The sequence below is a fragment of the Polyodon spathula genome, chromosome 22, assembly GCF_017654505.1.
Source record: "Polyodon spathula isolate WHYD16114869_AA chromosome 22, ASM1765450v1, whole genome shotgun sequence".
Taxonomy (NCBI): domain Eukaryota; kingdom Metazoa; phylum Chordata; class Actinopteri; order Acipenseriformes; family Polyodontidae; genus Polyodon; species Polyodon spathula.
Window position 1 is genome coordinate 25,386,340 of NC_054555.1, and position 27,551 is coordinate 25,413,890.

Here is a 27,551-nt window from a genome sequence, read left to right on the forward strand (position 1 = left end):
GAGGCTATTTACAATAAATGCGAACATAAGGTAATTGAATTCACCCGGGCAATGCGCTCTTGCACAATTGAAAGCTATAGGGTTGTCTATGATCTCAATATGTTCCTTTAGAACAGCGCTGAGGCTCAGTAGTTCTGCAGTGGAGTAAACTGACAACGTGAACCTGTTACGCTGAGTGATCTCTTTGAGTTTTATTGATTTAAAAAAAAAAAAATCCTCATACGACAGGGTGGCAGCTGTTGAGACATTTCATGTCACATTGACTGACTTATCTTCTTTCATGTTACAAAATGCCATTTATTTATTTATTTATTTTTTTTTGGGGGGGGGGGGGGGTTAACACTATTAAGCTAATTATTTGTAGACCTAAAATAAGGCATCCCTAGAATGCCCTAATGATCTACGTGCTATAGAAGTAACTCATTACCGTTTTAATTGTCCAAAAAACTACATTAATGAAGGTTACTGAAAATGCTGTCCTGACGTAGATTTGTGTGAATTACGACTTTATCCTGCCTGTCGTAGTAATATATCTCTAATAATATTGATACAAAATAATATAGTATTTGAAGCTGACACTATTATTTGGATTGTGATGCTAAAGTCTCATGGCAAACAAACATATCCCATATCTGACGATCCAAACGGTTTAGACCGTGTGTGTTCGGTGTCATTCTTTCAATGTCTGCATGTTTTTTTGTCATATTATCAAATAAATCATTATAACTCAAGCTTCAAGTGGTTAAAACAATCTGAGATTCAGTGCATACAGTTAAGTGGCGAGCAGCAAACCACACCACAGGCATTACCATATGCAGCTCACAAAGCTCTTCAGTCGCACACAAGTTTGGTGTGTCAATCACGTCATGTAAATTCAGTAGGAGGGAAGTGTGTCACCGTAAATGCAGAACAGCACGGGTGGTTAATACAGAGGGGTTCTTCTTACTGGGCTGAGCTCAGTGCCCTCTCCCCTCCCACAAGATCACCGACTCGATTCTTGCTCCTGCATCTCTCTCCTCCAGTCTCAAACTACGCCGCTGGGAGTTCCCATAGCTCCTGCTGGTGCAGCACTGAGACAGTGTGCTCTGCACGGTGATTGTGAGTTGCCGCTGTTCGCATCTCTCTCTATTGCTGCTAACTTCAGCCTAAAGCAAAGACCTGCTAACCCGACAATATCGGTGATTTGAAGAAAAACGTCAATTTTTGGTTCTGCCTTCCAAGAACGATTGCATTAATATTGAAAAAACTGAAGTCGGGTTTTTCAAGAAGAATAAGTTATTTGTAATATGGAGATATTTGCTCGTGTGTGTGCAGTAGGGAGCCCGGCGCTGTTGGTCAATCCCAGTGATGAGAATTTGATTGCTGGTTTCGTGCATTGCAAAATGGTCATGGTTCTGTGATTTATTGTTGAGAATTTGAAAGAGGCAGGGAAGAAGACGCGTTTTTAAACACTCATGCAGCATTCTGAGTTGAGGGGATGGTTGTCCTAATTTTGGGGAAGTGGATTTCCTTGGGTTTGTGGATTATTTCGTTAGAGATGATGCTGGTTCCGTTTCTTTGGTTGTTGTCAAAGACTTTTGCGGCACCTTCACTTACAGCTGAGCAAATTAACATGGGAGTGGTAAGTGTTATTTTACGTAAATAACTGTTTATGTTTAACGTTGAATGATAATTCCCTTCATCCGTTTAAGGGCGCAGCGCTTGAAATAGTAGTTTTCACTAAAACATAATTCAATTCTATTTGTTTAGTCCTTATATACGCAACAGATGCACGTAATTGTATTCGTAGTCTACTTAAAATCTTGAACTCTGCTTGCGCTCCATCCTCTCCCATCCATAAACAGTAGATCGCAGTAATACAAGTGAATTTAATTTAATTCACCGCACCTCACCTCACCTCCCCCCCACACACACACCCCCCCACACTTCTAGGTAGGCTAGTTTTATCAGTGTTTATCTAGATGTGGGGGTTATACCTTTAAACAAATCTGAAACATTCAAATAAAACCAGCCCTTCTCCATCTATCCGAAGATGTACAGATGTATTCATCGGATGACAGGAATAGCATATTGGAAAAAAAAAAACATTAATGCTTATTTAACTGGTATCCCTATAGATTTTATTTGACATCTCAAAAAACATTCCGACGCAATGTAACTTTAAAATAAATATGTTCAATTGCTAAAATTGATCAAATGTTGCGCGTAATTGAGATTATTTTTTGATCATTCTAATCGTTTTAGAGAGTGGAGAAATATCTCCTCTTACTGTTCAGAATGCCATTGCTGCGAGTAGCGTGTGTCTGTTAAAGATGAAAGCTTGTTTTAAACATGCACTTGCATTCAGTTCAAAACCGTGCGCAAATCTTTTCAACTGCGCAGCAACAAGCACCCCCTTTGGAGTTTGTTACCATCAAAGGCACAAAGATCCGCTTGTTCACCAGCAGGCACCGTTATTAACGATGTTTATTTTATGTTGCAGATTCAAAATAAACCTTCAAATGGTTGTTTGCCCCATGATTTCGATATAAATAGTTTTAATACGCGTGTCCCATGCGGTGGAAACAAATTCAATGTTTTCTTTCATCTTTTTTTTTTTCTTAGCGCTGGGTTTTTAGTCTCATATCGTGCATCGTTCCAACCTGTAAGTGTTGAGTCCTATGAATATGTATGCAGAGAAAGGCAGGCAATTGGCGTGAACACATAAAATGGATGTATTATTATTATTATTATTATTATTATTATTATTATTATTACACACTTGAAACGATATTTTGTTCATAGGGACCGACTGACAAAGCTTTAACCAAACTATGTAACACCACCCAACAGTCCGTTTCAAAATTATTTATATATATATATGAGAGAGAGAGAGAGAGAGAGAGAGAGAGAGGAGAGAGAGAGAGAGAGAGAGAGAGAGAGAGAGAGAGAGAAAATGATCAGAGTAAGTTTGACTGTTACAAGCCAAGATGCTCTTGGCTGTATACTGTATATGCCCCCTTTGACAACTTCAGAAGATACTAGAAAAGTATTACAAATTCAAAATATCTTTGAACAGCGATCATAACTGGCCAGAAGTCAGACGTGACACTTTTTTGTCAATTAGAATTCAATAAAAAAAAGCTAATATTCCCTTGACCACAGTTAATCTCTTCTGGATACTATGATAGGACTTCACCTCTTTCTCCAGTTTTCAGGAGGCAGGTTTGCACTGATTACATCTGTAAGGTGTTTAACCTGTTGGCAGTGAAGACAAGATAGACACCTGTTATTCCATCAGGGAGGCTGGTGATGAAAATAGTCAGCAAATATGTTCTCTGGAATTGCCTGCTGTATAATGTCATAACAATTAGAACATAACACAATTTACAGAAGATAGAAAGTCACTCAACACATTAATGTTTGCTGATAGATTCTCGGTTTTAAAGGTACCCAGTGGTTCAACATCAACAACGTGGCTTGGTAACCCGTTCCATACACCCCCTACCCCTCTGTCTTTTGACTGTATCCAAAACACTGTGCTCTGGTCCTGGTTTCTGTGCTGAGTTTATTGTCTACGGTTTACTTTGATTCTGTTCCTTGTGAAGCAGCAGTGACGTGTTCATTCCAGTACCTGTCAAACTCTCAAGCCATCTGTCATAGTCAGATCAGCTGTCCTGCCCATGGTGACTGAACTGACTTGCAATAGGGGAATGCAAATGTATGTATCAATGGTAGCAAGGGTTTCTATTGTTTTTCTACCCTATAGTACCTAAACTTCTGTGACCTATCCATCTTTGTCGAAGGAAGGGAATTCAGTTGCAAAGAGGCTGCATTGTGCGCCGGTACAGGTTTTTTTTTTTAATGCAAGATTGGCATGTCCGAAGCTGTTTCCGCTGTTAAGCACATTAATCCTCCGGCAGGACACTAAGATACCAGATATAAATTATCAAGACTTGCACCGCTGTCCACAGTACCTGCCTGCTTTAATAAGTAAGCTGCATTTATGGGCACAGGACTGCAGAGATGGTCTGGTGGGTAATTTATGGTGCATCTTACTGGAAAACATCAGCCTCCGTCAATTAATTCAATAAAAAAAAAAAACACCATTCTGATTACTCAGGCATTTGGTTTCTGAAACTAAGCCATTACACATTGCTTTGGGGCACCTCAACTTGGATTATACAGTGCTGGTGAGAAAAACAGCAGCAGCTAGCAGAATACAAACATCTCATCTGTACCACTGCAGTCCTGGAATTGATACACTTACAGAGTTTGTATAGTTGTAGTCACATTTTCTGTATCACCAGTATTTTCAGAATAGTTTGTCTCTTTCAAGCCATAACCTCTAGTGACCCTGTAAGTACTTTCTCATCTTTTGTTCCTTTATCTTACAAAGCAGAGCCCAGGTATTTTCAATTAGATTAAAATTGGGTGAGTTTGGTACATTTTCTGTTCCAAACACTTGCCCAGATAACCTCTGCCTTCTATCGGATCCATATAGATTACCATGATGAAGCCACCTGGAGTGCATTTGTAGGGTAACACCTCCAAACTCTTAACCCTTTCAGTGCCAAGTAACTTTACAGAATAATTACCCAAGGATAATTCATAGCTTCAGAGTCTCATTCTGAACTGAAATATACATATATATTAGATGGTGTTTATAGGTCTAATTTTGAGTGCAGTACAGTACATTTCTAGACATGTCCATTAGTGGGTGGGTGTTCAAAGACAAAATAGAAACACCCCCCTCACAGGTGGTAATGAAATGTAATTCATAGTGCATATAGAAGATGAAAGTCTCTGTCATTGCATTAGCATATGAGTGGGAGATTCAGAGACAGAAGCTATGGAAAGCTATCATGGAAAACGTCAGTGTTTCGTCTTTTTAAAGGGGTCATTTATGTAGTTGTAGGCCACCAGTATTAGGACCCACATTATAAACCTATTTTGAGTTTTGTAATAGAATAGATCTGTCACAGAAGTTGAAGAAATGCAGATTTTTGAGCGATGATACCCAACATTATTACCAGAAAACCCCAGCCTAAAGACAGGTGGGTTTGACAGAGACAGTGTATTATTATTATTATTATTATTATTATTATTATTATTATTATTATTATTATTATTATTATTATTATTAGTCAATGAACATATGGAAAAATGTGTTTGTGCCTTAATTTTATTTTTGATTCATTTTAGGGTTACCTAGGCACATTGCTACAGGTAACTATACCCAAGTATAGTTTACGATCCAGTCTTGCACTCACTTATCAAGTACCTTGGAGAAAGTCAGCCGGTCAACATTTAGTTACAGCTCCCCTTATGGCATTGAATAGTCGGACCAGAGTAGCCTGTTTATGATAATGCATCAGATAAGTAACACAAATGTATCAGTTAAACATGAAACAGTGACTAAGATTACATTTACTTTAATGGGCAGCTGCCAGGAAGTGTAAATGTTTCTGATCACAGATTTTTAGCCTGTTTTTCTACTGTATAATACAAACTATTTGAGATCACTACAGAAAGCATGCAGCCTACAGAAATAATTATTTCTTAAATGAGTTGCTGTCTTCTAACAGGGAGCCCCTAGTATTTCTCTGTATTAAAACAGCAGCATTTGATACCTGCAGTTTTCATTAGCTTGCAGCTTACAGCATTGATCATTTAGAGGACACAGTTTCAGTCCCATTCAAAGTGAATAGGGAGACGTTGAATAATGTTACTTCTTTTAAGTAAAGACAGACTCATGATGAGTATTTCCAGGGAAAGACGTCAGCTCACATGCTTGATCTGCTGCATAATGATTTCTGTTCCCTTGTGAAGTGGTATCTTATCGCTCTCTTTTTTTTGTTGCTTTCACACTCCGTGAAACTGAAGTCATATTGAGCATCGTAAAGCATCTTGATACAGCTTATAATATCTCGGTTACTTAGATTCTTAGGTTAGCAACATTGATCCTGCTATGTACATGATCTGTTCATAGTTTCTATTAATCGACTATTTTAACCTTGACAAATGCATTGAGTCTCACCTGAATACTGTTCTAGATTGCATTGAAAGCTATTAATACTGAAGTGCTAGTGAAACTTGAATTGTCAATCAGCTGTTTTTCACAAGTGAATGTATTCATTCTCCTGCCAACCTTTCAAAAACAATCCAAAACAATAGTAAAAAAATAAGTGGAATTTACTCCTGAAACGTATTAGCTTGGCATTGTTTAAAGAGCCACAATCTCGCGATCATGTTCAGTTTCAAATAAAAATATAAATCCTTTGCATTTGCTAAATACATTTTTTATATGCTCCAAACTACACTTGACCATTTTGATATGCTCCAAACTACACGACCATTTTTTGTTTGTTCACTTTGCCTTGAGGTCATTTTTCTGACACAGACTCTCTCTAGAAACCTGCTTGCCACTATATGAGTTGAAACAGCACGTTCCTTCTGTTACTTGCAGCAGAAGAGGGTTATTCATACATTTTCAAGCTCTGCTGAGGACGGTTTGTTTATTTCTTTTTTAAAACAGATACACTCAGCTGGTAGATTATTTATTTAAAAGCTTATATTTTTTTGACAGTCTGTTTCATTGAATCTGTTCAATCATTTTCCAAGCCATGTAGACCGCCAAACAGGTTATCCTGTCATTTGTCTTTCATTTGAATTTCTGTTCTAACAAAAGTCGTTGGATACAAAAGCAAGTGAAAGAACCCAGGCTTTGCCTTTCAGGGACAGGATGTTTGATGTATAGAGCTGAATAAACGTCAACCCTAAGCACACTATTGAAATAACCCATAGCCCTTTCAATGTACAGCAGATAAAAGATGTTCCAGTTAGCTTTGCGTTTCAGAAGCATGTTCATTTAATATGCTCAAAGAATATGTTATTCTCAAAGGAGGAAAAGTTGGCTGTTTTGAGCAAAAACTTCTATATTGTGAGACAGGAAGCAAAGAGTGTAGTCCTGTGGAGAATAGGACTACAATTCCCATAAAGCCATGGGCTGAAAAGCCTACAATTGTTGTATTGTTTAGTTAATTGTTTAATTATGTTGGCAGTTGGCTGATTAAGGATTAAGGTTATTGTAGGGTATAAAAACCCCACAGTGTATTCACTTGGGGCTGCTGCAGTGTGTGTCAAGCTGAGTAGCAAGGAGTTTGTGTCACAGTGTGTGTGAGATCACTGTATGTGAAGAGAAAAAGGTACTGTCGAAACTAAGTTAGGTTTATTCTGTGTTTCGTGTGAAAAACTGTGTGAACTGTTTTAAATCGAGAAATGGTTTAGCCGTCCGATTGATTAATTTAGGGATTGTAAAAAGTTTAGCAAGTGCTCTGAAACGGAATTAGGTTTTTGTTTCTTTATTTTTGTTTTATTATATTGTGACTAATAAAAAAGGCTCTTGTGCGCTGTTTACAAAAACAACATTCCTTGGTGTGTGTTGGTCAGTTATGTGCTGGTACAAGAACCTGAGAGAGTGCTGTTTTTTCTATATATATATATATATATATATATAAAGGTACATGCATTCTCTGTTTTAATAGCCAGGGTAGTTGTAAGAAGCTACGCAAAACCTGAAGAAGACTGAGTCACACATACATGGTGCAAGACTTTGTGCATATCTGGAATTTCAATTATTTGAACAAATGCATTTTTCTTGAATATAGAATCATTTTGTATATCATTTCAGGCGTTACATTCTGATGACTTTTTAACAGAGAAGTTTAAAACCAATACTTACACCCACTGGACACAGAGTGTTGCGTTGTCTGATACTTTTGGGAGCCTTTTCAGAAGCAGATCTTGTGTTTGAAATGTGACTATTATATTAAGACCCATATTAGGATATTGAACAGGTAGGAGGTGAAATGTTACGAAAATTAAGTGATGTTCCTTTAAATTGCTAATTTTAACCCATTTCACGATATTGGTTGTTAAAAATGGGCTGCCTCAGTTGTGATGTACTTTAGATAAAAATGATTTGAAAAGGTCTGATTATGTTATAGAAATGTCAGGGAAACGATTTCATTAGTGAGGTGGGATCAATCAACTGTGCAGCAAAAGTAAAGGCTTGCACATGCCACTCTGAAGAAGCCCTAGTGGGCAGCACTTTATAAGTGTTTTTTTGTGTTATTTAGAGGTAGGATTAAGGGCTTTTGGAGTAGATTTCATTTGAATAAATGATCATTAGCACTCACCAGGCATGCTCTGGGACAGCATGCGTCATGCATACTGATTTCCAGTCTTGAACAGGCATGGACTTGCACTCTGTAGACATTCTTCGAATATAACACACTCCCTGTGTATAGCGCACAATCTTGTGTATTACACACTCCCTGTGTATAGCACACAATCTTGTGTATAACACACTCCCTGTGTAGAACACTCCCGTGTATAACACACTCCCTGTGTATAGCACGCAATCTTGTGTATAACACACTTCCTGTGTAGAACACTCCCGTGTATAACACACTCCCTGTGTATATAAGTTTTTTTTTTTTCTCTCTCAGATTCTCTTCCATTTTACTTTAAGATAAGTATTTTCAATAACATTGAATTATGTTAAGACTTATACCATTACAGTGGTAAATGTAGTTTCTTTGCTTTTCCCATGTTATATAATGTTTTACCTTACTTCTTAACATACTTGACTGTCGTTTGCCATGTCTATCCTTACATTTATGCTACAGTCTCATATGTAACTTTTTGATGTTGGAAGGTAGACAATTTGATGTAAATTCCCTAGACTGAAGTCTTTAAAATGTTCAAATGAGTTTAACCCAAGCCAATATTTTAAGCTCAGTCCATGTACCAGGACCAGTGGACACAAATAAAACGGAGACAGATTTATTTATGATGGTATGGAATGGGTTACCTAGCCATGTTGTTAAATCACTAGGGTCCTTTACGACCCGACTTGACAAAGTTTTAAGACTAACCAGCTGCTAGGAACCAGACTTGCACAGATGGGATGAAATGGCTCCCCTTGTTAGTACATTATCATATGTTCTTATTGTTTAAATACAGGGATGAAAAAGGGGCTGTAAATCACCAGTTTAAAAGTGTTCAAGCACACTGCAGCTAGTGCTGGTGAGCCATCAAGTGGCTGCAATATTGTCACACCACTGTGACATCACAGAGCTATCAGTAAGGAATCCCAGCTGTGCATAGTTTGCATTTTTGCTTCAAAACTGATGCCCGAGACCTAATTTGCCATATGTTTCGCTGTGGTGATTAATTTTAAGCAATAATTAACAGTTGTTATTGAAAGTAGTAAGTGATCAGCAGACACTAGGGGATAGCTAGCTTACCCTAATTTTAACCGCTGGAAAAACTTTCTGGGGACGCAGATCTCCTTCTCGCCTAGCGACGATACGAACAGCACACTTGAAATACAGCAAAAGATTCATAATTCATAATGGTTAGGGTTTGTCAGAACAGGTCTGCTAGTCGTGGAACCTATTGGGAACCCTTCAGCTGCTGTCTGTTTTCTTTAGGATTGACAGCACCAAAAAATTCATTTAAGGGCCTTTTCACATATGGTTAGTTTCTAAACCAACGGAACGGAGTTCACTTGGAAATGAACTCCCTTTTGTATTCACATATGCACCTCACTGCTAAATAGCTAGTTCATTAGGGTAGGGGTAATATTGAATATCTCTGCAATGATAATTGCGGGATAACAAATAACAATTATCGTAGTGTTTGCTCATTTAGAGTCCGCTGGTTTACAAATATAAAATACAGGAGTCCCTCGCTAAACCGAGGGCCGGTTACCTGGGTTAATTAAGTGGCTGGTTTAAAAAAAAAAAACAAATGCATATACATTTATACTGCTCAATTTATTTTATTGCCCTTTGAGCTAAAATACCATTCCTGTGTTGTGTTCTTTGTACACATTACATAGATAGTAAAATCAAATTAATACCCAGTGCATTGGTTTACTTTAGCTTATAGGCAACTGTAAATAATTGCAGTATCACACAAAATAAATCATACCTTCCACGTACACATTGCTGTAGAATTTGGAAATAATAAAAGATTATTTGAAGTTGAAACAAAAGGAATTTAGCTCACTTTTTCTTCTACTACTTAATGGTACACAAAACAACCAAATGGTTCATGTTGCAGCATTTACAAGCTATGTTACCATACAGTACCTTACATATACTGCACACAATAAAGAAATAATAATTCAATTTCAAATGTATGTAGAATAGTTTGCAGTGTACGCGTGGCTGCAAAAAAAAAACATTTAAAAATAAGAACATATCCTACCTGCTATTTTCAAAAATAGTCCACACTTGTTTTTGGTTGGTATGATAACCTTAGTTTAGCGTATTGTGCACATTGGGTACCTCCATTTTCTCCAAGAATACCGTAAAAGATACTGAACTTGTATTGTTTTTCTTTTTTGTATCAGTGTGCCTTGTATTTCTATAGGGATGGGATATGAAAAAAAGCTTTGTGCAAAGTTTCTGCCGTTCAGAGACGAAAGAAACTTTGCACATACATAGACAGCTCACTGTTCCATAGTTCATATTATGAGTAGTTAGCTATGAACAGCCAGACAAGCCTTATCAGTGTCATTTGTAAGTGCTTTATTTGCACTTTATATTTGCTTCAATATGTAATAATAAACCTAATATGGAAAGTTATAAACATCATCTACAAACATGCTTCTTACAATTATTTTTATGAGGACCACATATACTGTCAGTGTTCAGAATTTCCCATTTGGGGTCTTTGGGTTCCATTGCCCTAGAGTCAGGTTAATCAATCACTTCTGAGTGGTATATTTTAAACAGTATCCAGGAAGGCTATAATGCAGAGAGATCATATTGGCAAGCAACTGCTGCACACCAAGAAGAGCCCTGGCAATCGGAAGACATTCTCCCAGACATCTGTCCGAACCTGGGCCAAGCAGTGATACAATCTGTGATTCATCCCATGCCCTGGTAGCTTTAGGCACTAGAGGACTAGTTCTGAACCCAGCTGTGCCCTTATAAACGTTTCCCATAGTAAAAGCATATCAAAATGGAATAAACCATACTGAAAGCATGGTAAGTTAATTGGTAAAGCACAAAACTGTTAAGACCTGAGAGGCAGGGTAAAGTATATTAAAAACATGGCAAACTATGGTAGATGTATAGTATAACTGGGAAACTCATGGGAAAACTAAAATCATCATGCACATTTACTATGGTAAACATATATTGTGGTGACCGATAAAAGTATATCTTCAATCTGTGATGTTTTAATTATTGTGGCAAGGATTTTCATGTTGGTATTCATAAGAAATATCACAATGCCATAGTAATGCAGGTTGTATCTGTACTGGGTTTAATTGGTAAAGCACTTTATTGAATGAAATATATGAATACAAGAGCTCAGCTGGTTGATTTTGCAGGTATTCAAGTGGCATTTTAATTATTGCCTTTCTGTGATTTGGGGTTTTGGCACCAGGTTTTGCTGATGTTTCTTAAGAGGGACTGATAGCAGTGAGTGCAGATTACTCCCCGTTATAGCACCGTTATAGCCCTGGTTAATCCTGCTATACATTGAGTGACCGCACTAAGAGAGATGATAGTCTAGATTGAAATGGGTCCATTTTCAAGAGTCTCTGATCTGTTCACATGTCAACTGCGGAGTGACCTTGGACTCCTAGCCCTCTACTGAAATGCCCCCAAGTACATGTTCCTGACTTATAACTCTAAAGGACCTGGTATCACCATTTTGAAAGCTGAATGTGGGAAAGCAAGTGTCTTCCTGAGCTCCCTACTTTTTTAATGCAGGTTTGCTATGAGCTTTAAATCTTTTAGAAGAGCTGGGATGTGAACCTCCCAATCACTTAAACAGAACATGTATTCATAGGTGAAGTCTCTTATTATAGGAGAGATGTCCTCTTGTGCAGTTTAGCGAGAGATACACTACACACAACATTATTATAAATCACAATCACATCTTCTATTCAGGAACTACTGTTAAACATATATATATATATATATATATATATATATATATATATATATATATATATATATATATATATATATAATTTTAGTTTAGAATTGTGTCTCATCTTCTGTGCATGATAACATCTCCCCACAATAAGATGTCCTGAGGACAAATCCTTAACAGTGATTGATTTCTCCTATGTGGTTTAAAATATCAAGTTCTTCTTGAGATCTGACAAGTACAGCAGTTACTCTATTGCTATGCATTTATTTGCATTGAAGCAGAAGGATATTAATGGTCGACTAAAAAAAATGAATCTGCTTTCAAAGCCCTGTGTACTATTGATCAGCTGTAATGCTTTAATTAAAGTACCAATTCCTATAAAATGTTTAGTGATTGCTTTTCAGTCGGATGTCTTTATCTGCTAACTGCTCACTGGAAAAACTCAGGTGATTTTTTAGGGTCATTTTCCCAGGTTGTTTTTATTTTTATTTTTATTTTTTTTGGTGTGTAACACCAGTCGTCAGCACTGTGCCTAATGAACTTCTCTGACAATAAATGCAGAGCTACTGCAATGTCAATGCTGTGATTACGTACTGGGCAGTGACAGCACAAACAAGGCAGTGGTGAGCCATTAGGTTTATACTATACTGAGGTAAAACATGTTTCAAGTAGTCAAAAGCTTCATACAGCACCTCTGTTATAGGTTACAGCATTAACATTTTATAATTAGCGCCAGTGGTTTCACAATAGAATGAACCAATACCACAATTGCAATAGCATTGTACCATACTAGGACTAGTGTTCTGCTCTGCTCCTGCATTAGGACCACAGTGCAATATGTGAGCCAGATCTAAAGTATAGCCTTTGTTGGTAATGCACAGCATGCATTTGGCTCTGCTTGTTTTGATTCTTTTGGGTAATAATTATAATATTATAATAGCGGTATTCCAATGGTGTTTTTCAAACATCTCTGTTAGAGATCATTTTTACCTGAATTCGATATGCTTAAGCAGTTTTTTTGTTTGTTTGTTTGTTTGTTTGTTTGTTTAACAAGCTTTACCTTGCTTCTCTATGCTGTACTAGCATAGCCTGTGCTTCTCTGTGCTTGTGTGTTCTTTACTACAGCTTTCTACTCAGCTATAGTATTCTGTCATGCTGTTGACTTCTGTGAGGTTTCTGACGCAAAAAAAAAAAAAAAAAAAAAAGCTTTGCAGTCCTGCCCGAGATAACGTCACAGGATAATCCAAATGTTTCTTGTTTTATAAAATGATGAAATGCAGAGGTCAGGATTGAAAAACACAGAAGTCAAGCTGTGCTTTAATCCAGTTTCAGGAAAGCTTGCACTCAAGACAAGTCTGTATATATAAAAACTGATGGTAACGTGTTCAATTCCGATGTGTTCCAATAGCACCAAATCCACCTACCGTGGTCTTGTTTGGAAGGGAAATGCAAAAAGAATATAGCTTTCAAAATGACTGCTATTGTATGCATATATTTTCTAGGAACCCACAAGTCTGATGCCACAACTTCCAAGGCCTTACTTTGGTATTTAAAACAATGTGACAAATCAAGTTTGGCAGCAGATAACATTTCATACTGTAGGTCATGCGACAAGAGTGCCCTCTAGTGACTCTTTCCAGCTTTCTTTTTTCAGTTTTTTTTTTTTAGGTTGTCATTGGCAACTCAGATATAGAGACCTATTTTACATGTATTATAAGGACTACCTTTGTTCTGTTGATGAATATAATAAAGATAATTTGGTTATATTGTAATGTCCTGACCGGGAGTATACGGTATATTGTCTCAAGATGGTTAAACAATTTGAAGGTGCCAAACATCTTTTTTTGGGGGTTAAACCTACATTTCTTATCAGCCGCTCCTTCCAGAAGTAATCTTTCTATCACCTGATCTGAGTAACCTTGGAAAAAACTTTTTTTTTTTTTTTTTTTTTTTTTTTTTTTTTTTAAAGAAACGCAACATAAAAATGTGCACTTACAGTAAATCATGTGCATCTCTAGGTCACCTTTATATTTAACAAAAACAAAAGAAAAGAAAGAGAGTGAAACCCTATTTAAGCGATGTGTGGAGAGAACTGAGCTTTGTAGTGAATTTAAGAAACTGACCTGGATTTTTAAGCCTTGAAAAAGCAAACTCCAACAGCATCAATGTCCTCTTTCATGTCACTAGTTTCAGTCAGGATAATTTTAAGGGCCATATTCTTTATTCGCAGAGCTGTGAGGGAATTGAGGTGTTCAAGCTGATATAGCTTATTCTGAATACATGAGGTCTTTTTTTATCTTTCTATTTTAAAAACATGCACACAGCAAGTTCTTAAAAAAAATATCTTGGCACTGGGATTTCTTTAATCCAATGACAGAACTTTTGACTGAATGTGTTTTCAAAGTCATTTAGTCAAAAGATTTGCTAGGTTTCTGTTAGCATTTCCTAATTAGAATAATGCAGGATTCAAGGTGGGTGAACATGTTATGGAGACAGCTCTGCTCTTAGAAAAGGTTACTACAGTGAAAACCACAGCAAAGTGTAATAAGGCATAGTGGAAGCATGGTAAAGCATAGGTGTCCAGAGAGGTACCTGTATGGTAAAACATATTAGACCGTTAAGTGTTATTGTCGTCATTTGAGGACAGGCTGCTTTGTAATTGTTTTGAAACATTTGGCGGTTTTTCATTTCTAGTGACATCACCCAGGAGTTGACTGTTATTGCTTCTAGATGTTACGTGAAGCGATGCCCTAGTGCGTGAGGGTACATAGAAATCCATTATATAAAAAAAAAAAAAAAAGACGCGAAGCAAAGGGACGCGACGTAAAGCGATTACAGCATGTTTTGGTGTTACAGTGCAATCCTAATGGGGAAACAAGAGGAGATGGTTCTTTGTGACTAGCTATTATCTGAGAGTTTTGAAATTTCATACAATGGAGATTGACGCTCCACCTTTCATTGCTTGATCAATGCACTGATACATAACAGAAACTACACATCAAAGTGTCCTTTTTACTTGCTGTCATCCTGTACAGGTGCTAATCAAAAAAAAAAAAACTCTTATAAAATCTAAGGGCTTCTGACAAATGCTTTTGATAAGTATTTTTAAAAGTTTAATTAGTCATTTACACAGAGCAGAATGTGTCTGAACAACATCTGTAGCTAACATACTCCCACATACCCTCCCCTTTTCTTAATTATAGTTTCTTGAGTTATAGCATGAAAACAGGATCCAGTCTGCATTTGCATTTGTATTATTCATGACAAATTGTACTGTCTTAAATAATTAAATGCCATATAAAAAATAAAACTACATACAATAATTCTGCATGCTCCCAATACCACAGACACAAAGCCTGTTTGGTCAACTGTGTACATCTGCATCTCATGAATATTCCTGTCTCAATCAAAGTGCACAGTTCTTATTTTATTGTCCCTCTGTGCCTGTCAAGTCTTATAACAGTGTGCCATGGTGCATTTTGCACAGTGATTCTGCTGTTTACTGTGCTCTTCCCTTTCGTTACAGTACTGTTCCATGATTTATCATTCTTATGCTGTGCTTTGCTGCAGGGTGCCACACTTGTACCATGGTGTACCACAGCTTTGGAAAGAACCACTACTTCCCATTTTTAAATGGATTCTTGATGGTGGAGATAAGCTTGTATGGTTGCTCTGATGACTTACTTTTGTGGAAATTGTAAAGAGCATAATCCAATTTCTGTTTTTGGCATTGGTTCTTCACATATTTCATGCTGCCTGACTAACAAAGAGGACAATAAATCATTTGGTGTTTTTGTAATGCGTTTGGGTTCGGCATTTGTTTTAAATATGCAGTTTAGATCCAGAAAAAGATGAGATCTTTGTAGTACACCTCATAGCAGGCTTGTGCAGGTAATTATTCATGTAGGACCCAGGCAATCTTCAACTGTGTTTCCCAGATATGGTTACAAAAAACTTTATCAGAGGAAAACAGCAACTGGAGGTTAGTCGGTAGACTATATGCGGGGAAAGAGAATTCAAGGAAGTGTCCCAGAACAGATAAATGAAGCTGTTTGTGGTTATTGATTTTCTTTTCTTCCTTGTTTCACTAACTGGGGGGAGCTAAAGATCTCTCTAGGGTAACAAGGTCAAACCACACTCTTGAAGGTGATTGACAGCTTTTGAAATGTATTCTGAAGTACCTGCACCAAGTCCAAAGCTCGGCTGTCAGTGTCTGCTGGAAAAAAAAGACAGGAGTGACTCCTCTTCAGCTGTGAAGAAGCAGTCATAGCAGATCGGCCGCTGTGTGTTTCACAGACAAACATCTTGAATAGAATCTAGTCCAAGAACAAATAGTTTAGATTAGTTTAGTAAAGAACAGCAAACAGCATCATACAGCCTTCTGAAATTGCAAAGACTGGACTTCCAGTTAACAAGACCTTTAGCTGAAAGCTTGTTGGAAGGGGAATGATTCACTGTTCAAGTAACAGAACTCTCAGAACTATTCAAAACGATTGCAAAAAAATAAAGATCATAACTAGCTACACTTTAAATGTTTTTTTTTTTTTTTTTTTTTTTTTTTTTTTTTTTTTTTTTTTTTTTAATGTTTGGGTGTCCAGACAGTTACAGTAAAAAAAAAAAAAAGATACAACCTAATGTAAAATTAATAGAGATATTTTAGTAGGAAGCTGGCCAATTTTTTTTTTTTTTCTATAACAGCTGTAGGATGTTTTCATGGGCTCTTTTAGTGCTTCCCATCTGTGCTTATAAATACAGATAGAAACAAGCCAGATGCACAAACCAGGAGCTTCATCAATTAATAACCCCTGGAATCCCTAACCGATTAATCATGGATACAGGCTGGTAACAGCCCCCCAAAATTTTCATTCTACACAAGCTAATCTGAGCCACACTCTGTACCTTAACAATTCAAAAACATGTGTCTATATAGGTCTTTAATATGAAGCACACACTGTATACCTTGTATTAGCAAGGGTCAACCAGGGGCTTCCAGTTTACTTGAACCAGAATGATAACAGATTATGCAACATTTTGCTGATAATTTAGCTTGAGAAATGTTTGCTGTTATCTCACTGTGCTTTTTTTCTTCTTTGGTTTAGGATTGGTTGAGTAAATTTGGGTACCTCCCACCCCCAGACCCGGTCACCGGACAGCTGCAGACCAAGGAAGCCCTGACCAAAGCTATCAAAGCCATGCAGCGGTTTGGAGGAGTGGAGGAGACAGGAGAACTAGGTTGGTATGCAGCTTTAACACAACCCTTCCATGTCCGATAGGTGTTCTGTTATCAGTGCTGTGTCTGACAGAGCCTCTCTTTTTTGAGGTACAGATGAAGCCACTCTGGTGCTGATGAAGACGCCACGCTGTTCATTGCCTGACCTGAACGAGTTTGAGACAGCAAGGAGAAAACGCACCCTCACCACCCCCTCAAAATGGAACAAGAGGCATCTTTCATGGAGGTAGGAGCTCCTGACTCAACACTGCTCAGGCTGTCAGGTGATGCGGCAAAGAGTAATACCATCTTTGTGGCAAGCAACTGTGTGGTGACAGCAGCATGATTCAATGCCTTTCACGTAACAGAAATTATATCAGATTGTTAAAATGAATTAACCTAAGGGCCGGTTGGGAAAGTTGCTTTTTACAAGACAGTCTGTCATGTATTGTGTGCCCTTAGAATTTTACATGACGTCTGTTGTCTCAGGAAAGTGGATATGATTTGAAGCTTGGCTCTGCCGGAGGCACTTAGACCCTCGATAAGAGGTTTCAAAAGCCCAAGGATTAATAATAAACACTCCCTACTCTGTTTTTTTTTTATCCCATCATACTTGAAGTGTCGTCTTAATTTCCTCTTTCTCAATTGGCAAGAGGTCAAGCAGAAAATATCTCTAATTTTCACAGTAGGTACCAGCTTCCTGTCACACACTAATCTGCTTCAGCTGGTATTGCATGGAAGAGTGTATCTCGTAGTAAATACACTCTATAGAGAGATTGTACACTACTTAAAGTGCATTGAGCTTTCCAGATATTTCCAGTAAATTTTACCTAATTTGTATTACTTCTTTTAGTAGGTCTCTGTGGAAGGGTGGTGGGTAATTCACTGGCACAGGAGACAGACAGGTGGATTTGGCAACACCGCACAGGTGCCCAGTTTTATTTTCGGGGTGTTGTTTTTCAGTTTATCCCGCAGATGGCGATGTGGGTCCGTGGTCTGATTTACCAACGATGGTAAACAGAACCACGGGCATACCAAGCGATGGTACACAATACCGGCTCCTTGCAGGTGCTCAAAGAAATAACAACGAAAACAGAAGGCAAAAATAACAAGGGACAAAATAACACAATAACAAAACTACAAATAAAAGGTGCTGCACTCTGCAGCAATATCCCGGTCGCCACTGCCCGTGCGACCCGGATCTCCGTCCTACGCTGCCGGCTACCTAGCCTGCTCTGTTATATTTTTAAGGGGTCTGCCCAAGGGTTCCCCGCTCTCACTGTCTCACTGTGACACTTCCGTGTCTTTTTCTTTCCCAGCTGGTTCTCGGTCCGCGACCAGCGTTTCCGCACTCTCAGTGAGTCTATAAGGGCAGACCTGAGGAAACAGCAGAGCGTTATTTTATAGGACCAACAATCACCCAAGACTCGCCTCTCAGCCATTCAGAGAGGGGGAAAGTCCACACACCCACTTTCCCACCTCCCCGTGTCACTGCCATGAATCACAGGTGGTTGTTGGACGACTGCCGCCCTCTTCCTGCAGCCCATGAACACGCCAGCAAAGTCAGCACAGATCTCTCCCTGCTACAGTCTCACATTTTAAAATGATTGTAAATGCGTATTACACATCCTGGAGATTAGTGTGTCGATGATACACTATATAGGTTACACATGTTTAATCTACACATTAATTGTTTGGAGCAGCGTGTGCAATGTGTTAATTAAATTAAATGTGTTGTTGATTTCTGCAACGCATTTGCAGGGTTTTATGCAACCACTTTCTCTAAATGGATTCTCAAGATGTCAGTTGCTAGGATACCTGAAGCCCTGCTTGCCTTACACTTCTTTAACAATCAGTGAGTCACAGTATGTCTCTCATTTTCGGCAACAGGTTGTAACAGACAGCCTTTGCCAGAGTGCCAACTCTTATATTCCCAGAATTAGAATGGGTTACTATCCAGATCACAGCAATTACATAAGCCTTGTTGTGGTCAGAAAAGCTGCTTAGCAGCAAATAAAGAAATGCTGGGTCTGTAAATATAAAACACCATTTATTCTCAGAATGCACACATATTAATTAGAAAGATCATTTCATTGGGTTTGATGATGGGTTTTTCTCTACTGTATGACATGCTGACATGATGAATGGGATTATGTCAGGCAGGATTATAGATGCTCTTTCTGCCTGAAGGTCCAGAATACCTAAATCATTCTTGATCTCCATGCACAGTGTATCCAGGGGAAACTGAAAAAACACTATTTTTTTTTTCTTTTGTTGAAAGGGTGAGGACATTTCCTAAGGAGTCGCACTTGGGCCCTGACACTATCCGAGCGCTTATGTACTACGCTCTGAAAGTCTGGAGTGACATCACGCCGCTCAACTTCCACGAGGTGGCTGGCAGCGAGGCGGACATCCAGATCGACTTCTCCAGGGCGGACCACAACGATGGCTACCCCTTCGACGGGCCGGGGGGCACCGTGGCACACGCCTTCTTTCCAGGAGACCACCACACTGCTGGAGAAACACACTTCGATGATGACGAGTCCTGGACATTTCGCTCTTCAGGTAGCTGTCTGTCAAAATGCTTCTAATAATATACTGAATATAAAATATACTGAATAGCTGCTAAATTATTGAAACTATTGCATTAGTTAATTATGTCAAATTATGCATAACTTGCCTTAAAATAACTTCCCTTATTTTCATCTTGATTGGTGCCAAGTGGTAGTAAAAGCACAACATCAGTACAGTATCTTAGTGTCCAATTCTTGTATTTTGTTTTTGTTAAGAAATAGGATAGCATCTTATTTTTTTTGGTTTTAAAGAGGAACACAGCTTGCTTAGAATCTGCCCACCATTCCTGAAAACCCGCTCGCTGGGGAATAATGTTTCTGGGATGCTTAAGATGTTTCTGGTCAAGCAGGCTACATGTGGAAAGCGATCATGGTTGTTTGTCCACCATTTGTTTATGTCTTGTGATAGAAAGGAGGCTGTTTGGTCCAGTGGTTAAAGAAACAGGCTTGTAACTAGGAGGTCCCCGGTTTAAATACCAACTCAGCCATTGGCTCATTGTGTGACCCTGAGCAAGTCACTTAACCTCCTTGTGCTCCGTCTTTTGGGTGAGATGTTGTTGTAAGTGACTCTGCAGCTGATGCATAGTTCAAGCACCCTAGTCTCGTATCTTGTAAAGCACTTTGTGGTGGTGGTCCATTATGAAAGGCGCTATATAAAGATTATTATATTATTATTATTATTATTTATTATTACTATATAAATACAATTGGTATGGTATGTTATGGTATGGCCATGTTGTAGGACCAACATCTCCTTTTCTACTGGACACTGAAGCACAGACCTTTTGAAACAGGATAACTCACAGGCAGGTAGAAATCTCACTTTTTTAATTTGAGGACTCAGAGGAAAGCACAGCAGGCCTGCAAATTGGTTTTCAGAGTTTTAAAAAAAGTCAACTGTCACCCCTGACTTCAAAGATTGACCGTGTGAGTTAAAAGACTAAAGCGTTGGATGTTTGAATTTATTTATCAATCAATTATTTTGTTTGTTTGTTTTTTTTGTTCCCAGCCAGCTGTTTTGGTGAGACTGTGGAAGACAATGGCATGACTGTCATCTGTCGTAACCAGTGTTGTTTGCCACTGAAACTCACAGGTGGAAATCTAAACAAAGAGCTGAAAAATGAAACAATTACCAACTGCCAACTGTTAGAGCAATCACGATAATCAGTTTCTGGAGACGTTCACAGCATGTAACCACATTACAATGAACGCTTCACTGTTGGCAGCGGTTCTGAATAAGTTAAAGAGAGAGGAGGCCACCCTAAATATGTGTACCTATTTTTTTCTCCACAGATGCACACGGTATGGACTTGTTTGCCGTGGCGGTGCACGAGTTTGGCCATGCCATCGGACTAGCCCACACCTCAGCCATCGAGTCAGTAATGAGACCCTACTACCAGGGACCCGTCGGAGACCCCCTCAAATACGACCTGCCTTATGAAGACAAAGTCAGGGTCTGGCAGCTATATGGTAAGAAACTGTTTTGGTGCTTTTTCTTGTTCATTAACTGGTAACAATAACATATTGTTGCTGTAACACATATCGTTCTGTTTTAGGTGCCTGAGGCTCTTTAATTCTGGCTGATCAACACACTGTCCAGGACTTGCTCACAGACAGGCACTTTGAGGGCATTGCCCCATTGCTTTTAACAAGTTGCTAGGTTAATATGTACAGCTTTCCCAAGCTCTCTTGCTTGCTCTTTGGGCAACAGAACCATTCAACTACACCCCTGCAAAACTGCTCACAATAAGAAAGTCTTGTGAAGGTCAGCTATGTAAATCAATTAATATGAATGCTATAATGTAATTAATCCAGAGAGAGTCCTTGTTCTTATACATTCACTGTTTTGTTTCACAGCAAAGTTGAGGCAAGTAACAGGCTTATTACTATTGCATTTTTTATTTACAGTGACCTGTGAACAGTGACCTTTAATATTCAGATGTTAAAAGTTTAAAAACTGCAAAATCAGAGGGTGGGCAGGGGAGAGGAAGATGTGTTTAAATCCCTGCTCGCAGTGGGACTCCAGAATCAATTTGTTTCTCACCAGTGGGGCAGGAGGAGAAACCAGCGGGGAATCAGAGACTTGCACATCCCCAAAGACAACAGCCTCAGGAATTCCACTTGGCATTTAAAAAAGCTTGCCTTTTTCTTAATCTTTACATTTTCTTTGGCTGCAGTAGTGAGAAAAGATGCTGAAAAATGGCAATCACGTGTAACAAAGTTCAGAAAGGTTTTGATGAAAACGCGGTTGGAGGTACAGCATGAGGAGGGCTTTCCATGCAGGCAAAAACTCCTGTGAACTTCAGTGATGTGAACGGCGGTGCGGGGCCAAGTACTCTCTGATTTACATGTGCTACTTCAGTTTGATGAATGATGATTATCATCAATTACTTTGGAGAAGTTAAGATAAGTCTATTAATGTCATCATTGTTAACCCCACTTCTCATTGAAGACCATGTCCACCTATATGCATTACAAAACAACTAAACCAGTAATGGTCAGATTGTCTTGTTATAAACCAAACAATGTTTGTTTGTTTGTTTGTTTGTTTGTTTTTTTAAATACTTTTTTAAATGGGTTTTTATATCTCGGACAGGATCTCTTCGGCTGATTGAAATGTATGTTGCATTTTAAAGATTTAAAAGTCCTTTTTTAGAGCAACTACCTGTGAGATAATGACTGCTCTACTCGGATTGACTGACATGACCAGTGAGGCTCACAACAAAGTTTAACAGATCTGTTTAATTGAGTGAAAGCATGACAAACCAGACCGATCAAATACATTGTATCTGTACTTGCGTTGAGCTACGCTTTGACGCGGTACCAGGGAGTACAGGAACAGGGCTGGATGTAGCTGATTGGTCACCTCCTCTGTCTCCCTGTCCCTCAGGTGTGAGAGACTCTGTGTCTCACACGGCCCGCCCTGACATGACAAGGACCGCTGAGCCCCCTGTCCTACCAGACCTCCCTGAAAACAGATCTACTGTCCCGTGAGTAAGAACCACGTATATCTATTTCTCTGATAAGTGGCTCTAATAAATTATGAACAATTGCTTAATCGTGTAAAACACAGCTCAAGTGCAGTACAGATGTCACAGTGCATACGTTGGGATACTGTAAAAAAGAGGGTCCATGTGTTGCTCTCCTGATAAAGGCATGGTCATGTGGTTCTCAGGGTGTGTCACAGAGTCTGGGCAGCGCACGTTCACTGTCCCACGTTGCAGGTCTTCGATGGGGAGTTGTTGTAGGGATTGCTGTGCTTATGGACCATAACTGAATATTCTTAAATTAGAGAATAAAACTGGGGTAAAAAAAAAGAGATCTGCTTTAGTACATTGTTAGTTAGTTATTAATTAATGCATTTCTATTAAAGGCAAAACTTCAACCCAGCAGATTACAAGTAGTAGTTCGCTTATAAACGTTTACCATAGTAAAAGAGTGTAGTAAAGCATAGGTAAGCATTTTAAAGCAATTTTTATATGGCCAACCATAGTAAACTGTGTCCCAGGCAAGCTAGATGACCTGTAAGGAAACAAAAGGACAACAATAAATTGAAAGAGTCATTCAAATAATCATATAAACAGCCACATCCCACTGTAGCAATAATTAGATTTAGAGAACATAGTGGCGGGCCAGGAGTAGTATGGTAATGAATTGTTCTACCTAGGTGTTTATCAATTATATAAAAACAGACTGCAATTAGCTCACAGGTCAGCACGCAGTGAATGTTGAATCACTGATGATGTGCTAATGGCTTCTCATTCCATTGCTGGCAGGCCGGCTCGGGATGCCCCAGATAGATGCAACACTGATTTCGACGCTGTGGCTCAGATACGAGGAGAGGCGTTCTTTTTTAAAGGTACTGGCTGCTCTGCTGTGCACTGCATGCCTTGGATTAACATGATTGCTCCCATTGGTTTCACAGTTTAGTAATTCAAGTGTACAGTTAATTAACAGTTTGGCAAATTGTGCTATAAGGAACCTTCACTACTTTCCTATTAAAGTGATTTGCTATATCTGTCTCGCGTGTGCAGGTTTGAAAGAATAGCCGACATGTATTTTCATTGTATTTCCACTGTCCTTCTTCTAAGGTAAATATTTCTGGAGGCTGACCAGAGAGAAGCACCTGGTGTCTCTCAGGCCAGCTCAGATCCTTCGCTTCTGGAGAGGCCTGCCGATCAACCTGGACAGCGTGGACGCCGTCTATGAAAGGCCCGTCGATCACAAGATTGTGTTTTTCAAAGGTAGGGCTAGTGTTGTAGTTATTCCACGAATGAGGCTGAACGTTTACGGAGTACTCTGTTTATATAACAAGGACGAGAAAGGGAAAGGGAAGTCAGTTTAAACCTAAAATAAACGGCTGAATTACTTTGCTTAGATCAACCTCCACATCCGTTTAGCATGCGGATAAGATGGATAAGAATCAATGCAAAATAAATTCTAAAATGAGATCTGGTCAAAATTTTGGAACCGAAACAAAAGTACAGTTTTTTTTTTTTTTTTTTTTTTTTTTTTTTTTAGCAAGATAAAAGTATTTCAGTTATATTTTATATATCCCAAAACTTGTTTCTAAAGTGACATTCTGCCCCATGAATTCCACAGTCCCTGTGATGTGGTTCGGAATATACACTGCACAGCCTCACGTTTGTATTCTATCTCTTGCTATCTCAGGGGAAATGTACTGGGTGTTTAAAGACAATAACGTTGAGGAGGGATACCCGCGTCCAATCAGTGACTTCGGCCTACCGTTAGACGGGGTGGATGCTGCCTTCGTCTGGACACACAATGATAAGACCTACTTCTTCAAGGACGGACTCTACTGGAGGTACGATGACCATGAGCGGCGGATGGATACGGGGTATCCTAAAGACGTCGTGCTTTGGAAAGGAGTCCCAGCTCTCCTTGATGACGCCATGCGATGGTTAGACGGTGAGTCGAACAATCTTTGAAATGGTAAGGATGTATTTCTTCTCAGTTTAGTGTTCACGGTAAAAGGAATTGCTTTTCCTTGTCCTAAATAACCTTACAGAAGGAAGTTAAAAAGCCTTTCTTTGTTGCCCATGCAGGAGCCTCCTATTTCTTCAAGGGGATGGAGTACTGGCGGGTGGAGGACAATGAGATCGAGGTGGAGGCTGGGTACCCACGCTCAATCGGCAGGGACTGGCTGGTGTGCACTGAGATGCAGTCGGACTCTGCGGCCACACACACTAACGAGACGCGGTCGAAGCAGGGACAGAGGCAGCACCATGAGAGCCGCTCGGAGAACGGGTATGAGGTGTGCTCCTGCACCTCAGCCTCCGACAGCTCTGCCCCGGCACGGACACTCCCCCTCCTGCTGGTTTTGCTAGAACTCTGCATATGGACCCTCACAGCAGCCCGGCCAGCGCCCGTATGATGGGCAGACATGGACCAAATGAAATAGACCCCATGGACTAGAAAACAAAGTGTGCAGTTAAAAAGAAGAAACAGCCAGCGACTGTACTTACTGATATGCAGATCAATGCAACACAACAATACACAGCTTACACTGTTTTCAGTACATCTCTACATGATTATTTGTTGGTCTATACCCTTTGATTGATTTTGATCCCCTTATTAGTTAATGAACAAGTGCATTTGCTCATTATTTAAAAGAAAGGCTTTTATTCATAAATAAATGGATCTGAGCTGCCTCATTTAGTCACCATACTAAATGTGAGTAGTTTACAAATTATTATTTTTTACACTTTATCAATTTAAGCATGTATAAATCATTTGCCAAATATCTATTGTATCATTTCTGTTGTCTTCATATCTTTTTAAGCTGGCAATATGAAGTGTATGATTTATTTCATGAATTTGTTTTAGCTAAACTCAGCAGCCAGCTCCATTCATTATCACTAGTAGCCTAAGATCCTGTCTATTTTAGTTGTGATTAGCATAAGAACATATTTGACAGCCCATATTATCAATAATAGGCAACTTTCTGTCTATTACAAACAACTGGCAGTTCATTAAAACCCGTGATTTGTATCGGTTGTTCTGCTGATGCTTGGTTTTGGTGTCTCGGTTGCACCCAGGACTGTTTCTGACTTGATGCAGAGTACAGATACTGTCTTACTGTGGTGCGATCTTAAGAGTGCAAGACTATAACAAATGCAATAAACATGTGACGCTTAACTGTGTGAATGGCAATTAAGGGCTGATAGACAGATCAACAGCTTCTGCAATTAAGTAAAACACATTCTTATGTTTTGAGCTCTGTCATGAACTCATCCAATTGTGATGAACCGTGGTGTGATCGTGCTTTTCCGCAGAATTTCTGGAGGCAATACAAAACCATTCCCCAAATGCTATGGATGGTAAACCCTGTAAAACAACAGGCTAGATTAAGTGATTTTAGTGTCTGCACTGACTGTATTGTGGATGGAGGTACACCAATCACTTGTTTTCTACTTGCTACGTTCAGATTTTGTACTGCCAATTTAGGGACGTTTACAGATGTATCATTCCTAATCTGAATAGATAGATAAACGCAATTTTCTACCAGTCATTCAATGCCATCAGATAATGCCATCTTGAAATAACCAATAAACCATAGAAGCATTCATATAAAAGGGTATAGCTGATCATCTAGAACCTGGCTGGATGAAAGTCATCTATGCCTACCAGTATTGGGCATACCTGCACTCTGACGGTGCATTAGAAGAACGGCAGGTACCAGCAGGTACAATTAGTATCATTGCTTGGCTGCATCTCACAGTAGCAGGCACATCTCCATGATCTCTGGAGGAGAATACAGACAACAATAAGCAGCTTGGTTGTACTGGCTAACTTATTGTGAGTTAGCCCAATTTCACGAAGAATCAGAGAGTTTTTATTTTGGGTGGGGGAAGGTGTATATATACTTGGTAGACTATCCATGGAGCACCGAGGTACCTGCTTACCACTGAAAAAAGATGATAGGAATAATGCTTGTCCAGCAATGGGGGGTGTGGCAGGCTGGCGCATGGACAGAGGCCCAGAGACAGACTGCAGTTCAAAAAATATATACTTTTATTATAAATTAACGCAAAATAAACATGCACAAGGGCAAAACAAAGATGCTTAAACACAAATACCTAAACAAAGAAAACAAAACTTACAAAAATAAGGTTTCCAGGCTGGGCAATGCCTTTACTGGATTTATCAAAATTCAAAAATCACACACCAAAAAAACCCACCAACCTGCTTCCTCAGCTCCATCCTCTCTACTGGGAGGCTGAGGCCTCCTTTTATGCCAGGTGGCTAAATGATAATTGATTAATTACATTAGTTGATTGCTCCCACCTGGGGCAATCAACCTGGGCAGGGAGGAGAATTTAACTCCATCCCTGCCAGTATTTCCAAGGGCAGTACCCTGCTCTGCCACAGGGGGGTTGATAATCATTTGATAGATCAGTAGTCAGCCGTCCTGAGGTTTCCTAGCTACCTTTAAATCTATCTTGAAAGAAGAGAGGCTGGACCAGACCAGATGAATGGAATTTACCAGACGCAAAAGAGCTTGCGCAGAAATGGATTAACATCATGAAGACAAAGTCGGATTGGTTGAAAAGTTGACTGATGACCTAAATGGGCACTTCCCACAGGAAAAGCATGCAACTAAAACCTAACGTACAATATTGGGAGGCTTTCACCAGCACAAGTTTCAAAAGGGAATGAAGGATTATCTTGGTCCGTTCAGGTCAGACTCTGATGGGTCAGGGTACATTTGAGTTGGTTTGTCTGCAGTCCAGATGCCCTTTCAACTCAGTTCAGGTCTGTATGTACTGAAAAGTTTCCAACTGACCTAGTACCAGTTTTCAAAC

General features: G+C 39.1%; 1 protein-coding gene across 2 annotated transcripts; it reads left to right on the top strand.

Annotated features, from left to right (window-relative positions):
• Positions 1 to 931: 931 nt before the first annotated feature.
• On the top strand, positions 932 to 26,234 carry LOC121296921 (matrix metalloproteinase-17-like). Of its 2 annotated transcripts, none has more exons than XM_041222836.1 (10): positions 932 to 1,621; positions 17,043 to 17,175; positions 17,270 to 17,399; positions 19,434 to 19,717; positions 21,019 to 21,195; positions 22,616 to 22,715; positions 23,502 to 23,584; positions 23,817 to 23,969; positions 24,397 to 24,654; positions 24,792 to 26,234. In XM_041222836.1, exons 1-10 carry the CDS (start codon positions 1,478 to 1,480, stop codon positions 25,118 to 25,120), a joined length of 1,791 nt encoding a protein of 596 aa, XP_041078770.1. In that variant the 5' UTR covers positions 932 to 1,477; the 3' UTR covers positions 25,121 to 26,234. The 2 variants fall into 2 exon arrangements, with proteins under 2 accessions (XP_041078770.1, XP_041078771.1); XM_041222837.1 differs by having other exon boundaries at positions 933 to 1,098.
• Positions 26,235 to 27,551: the final 1,317 nt, after the last annotated feature.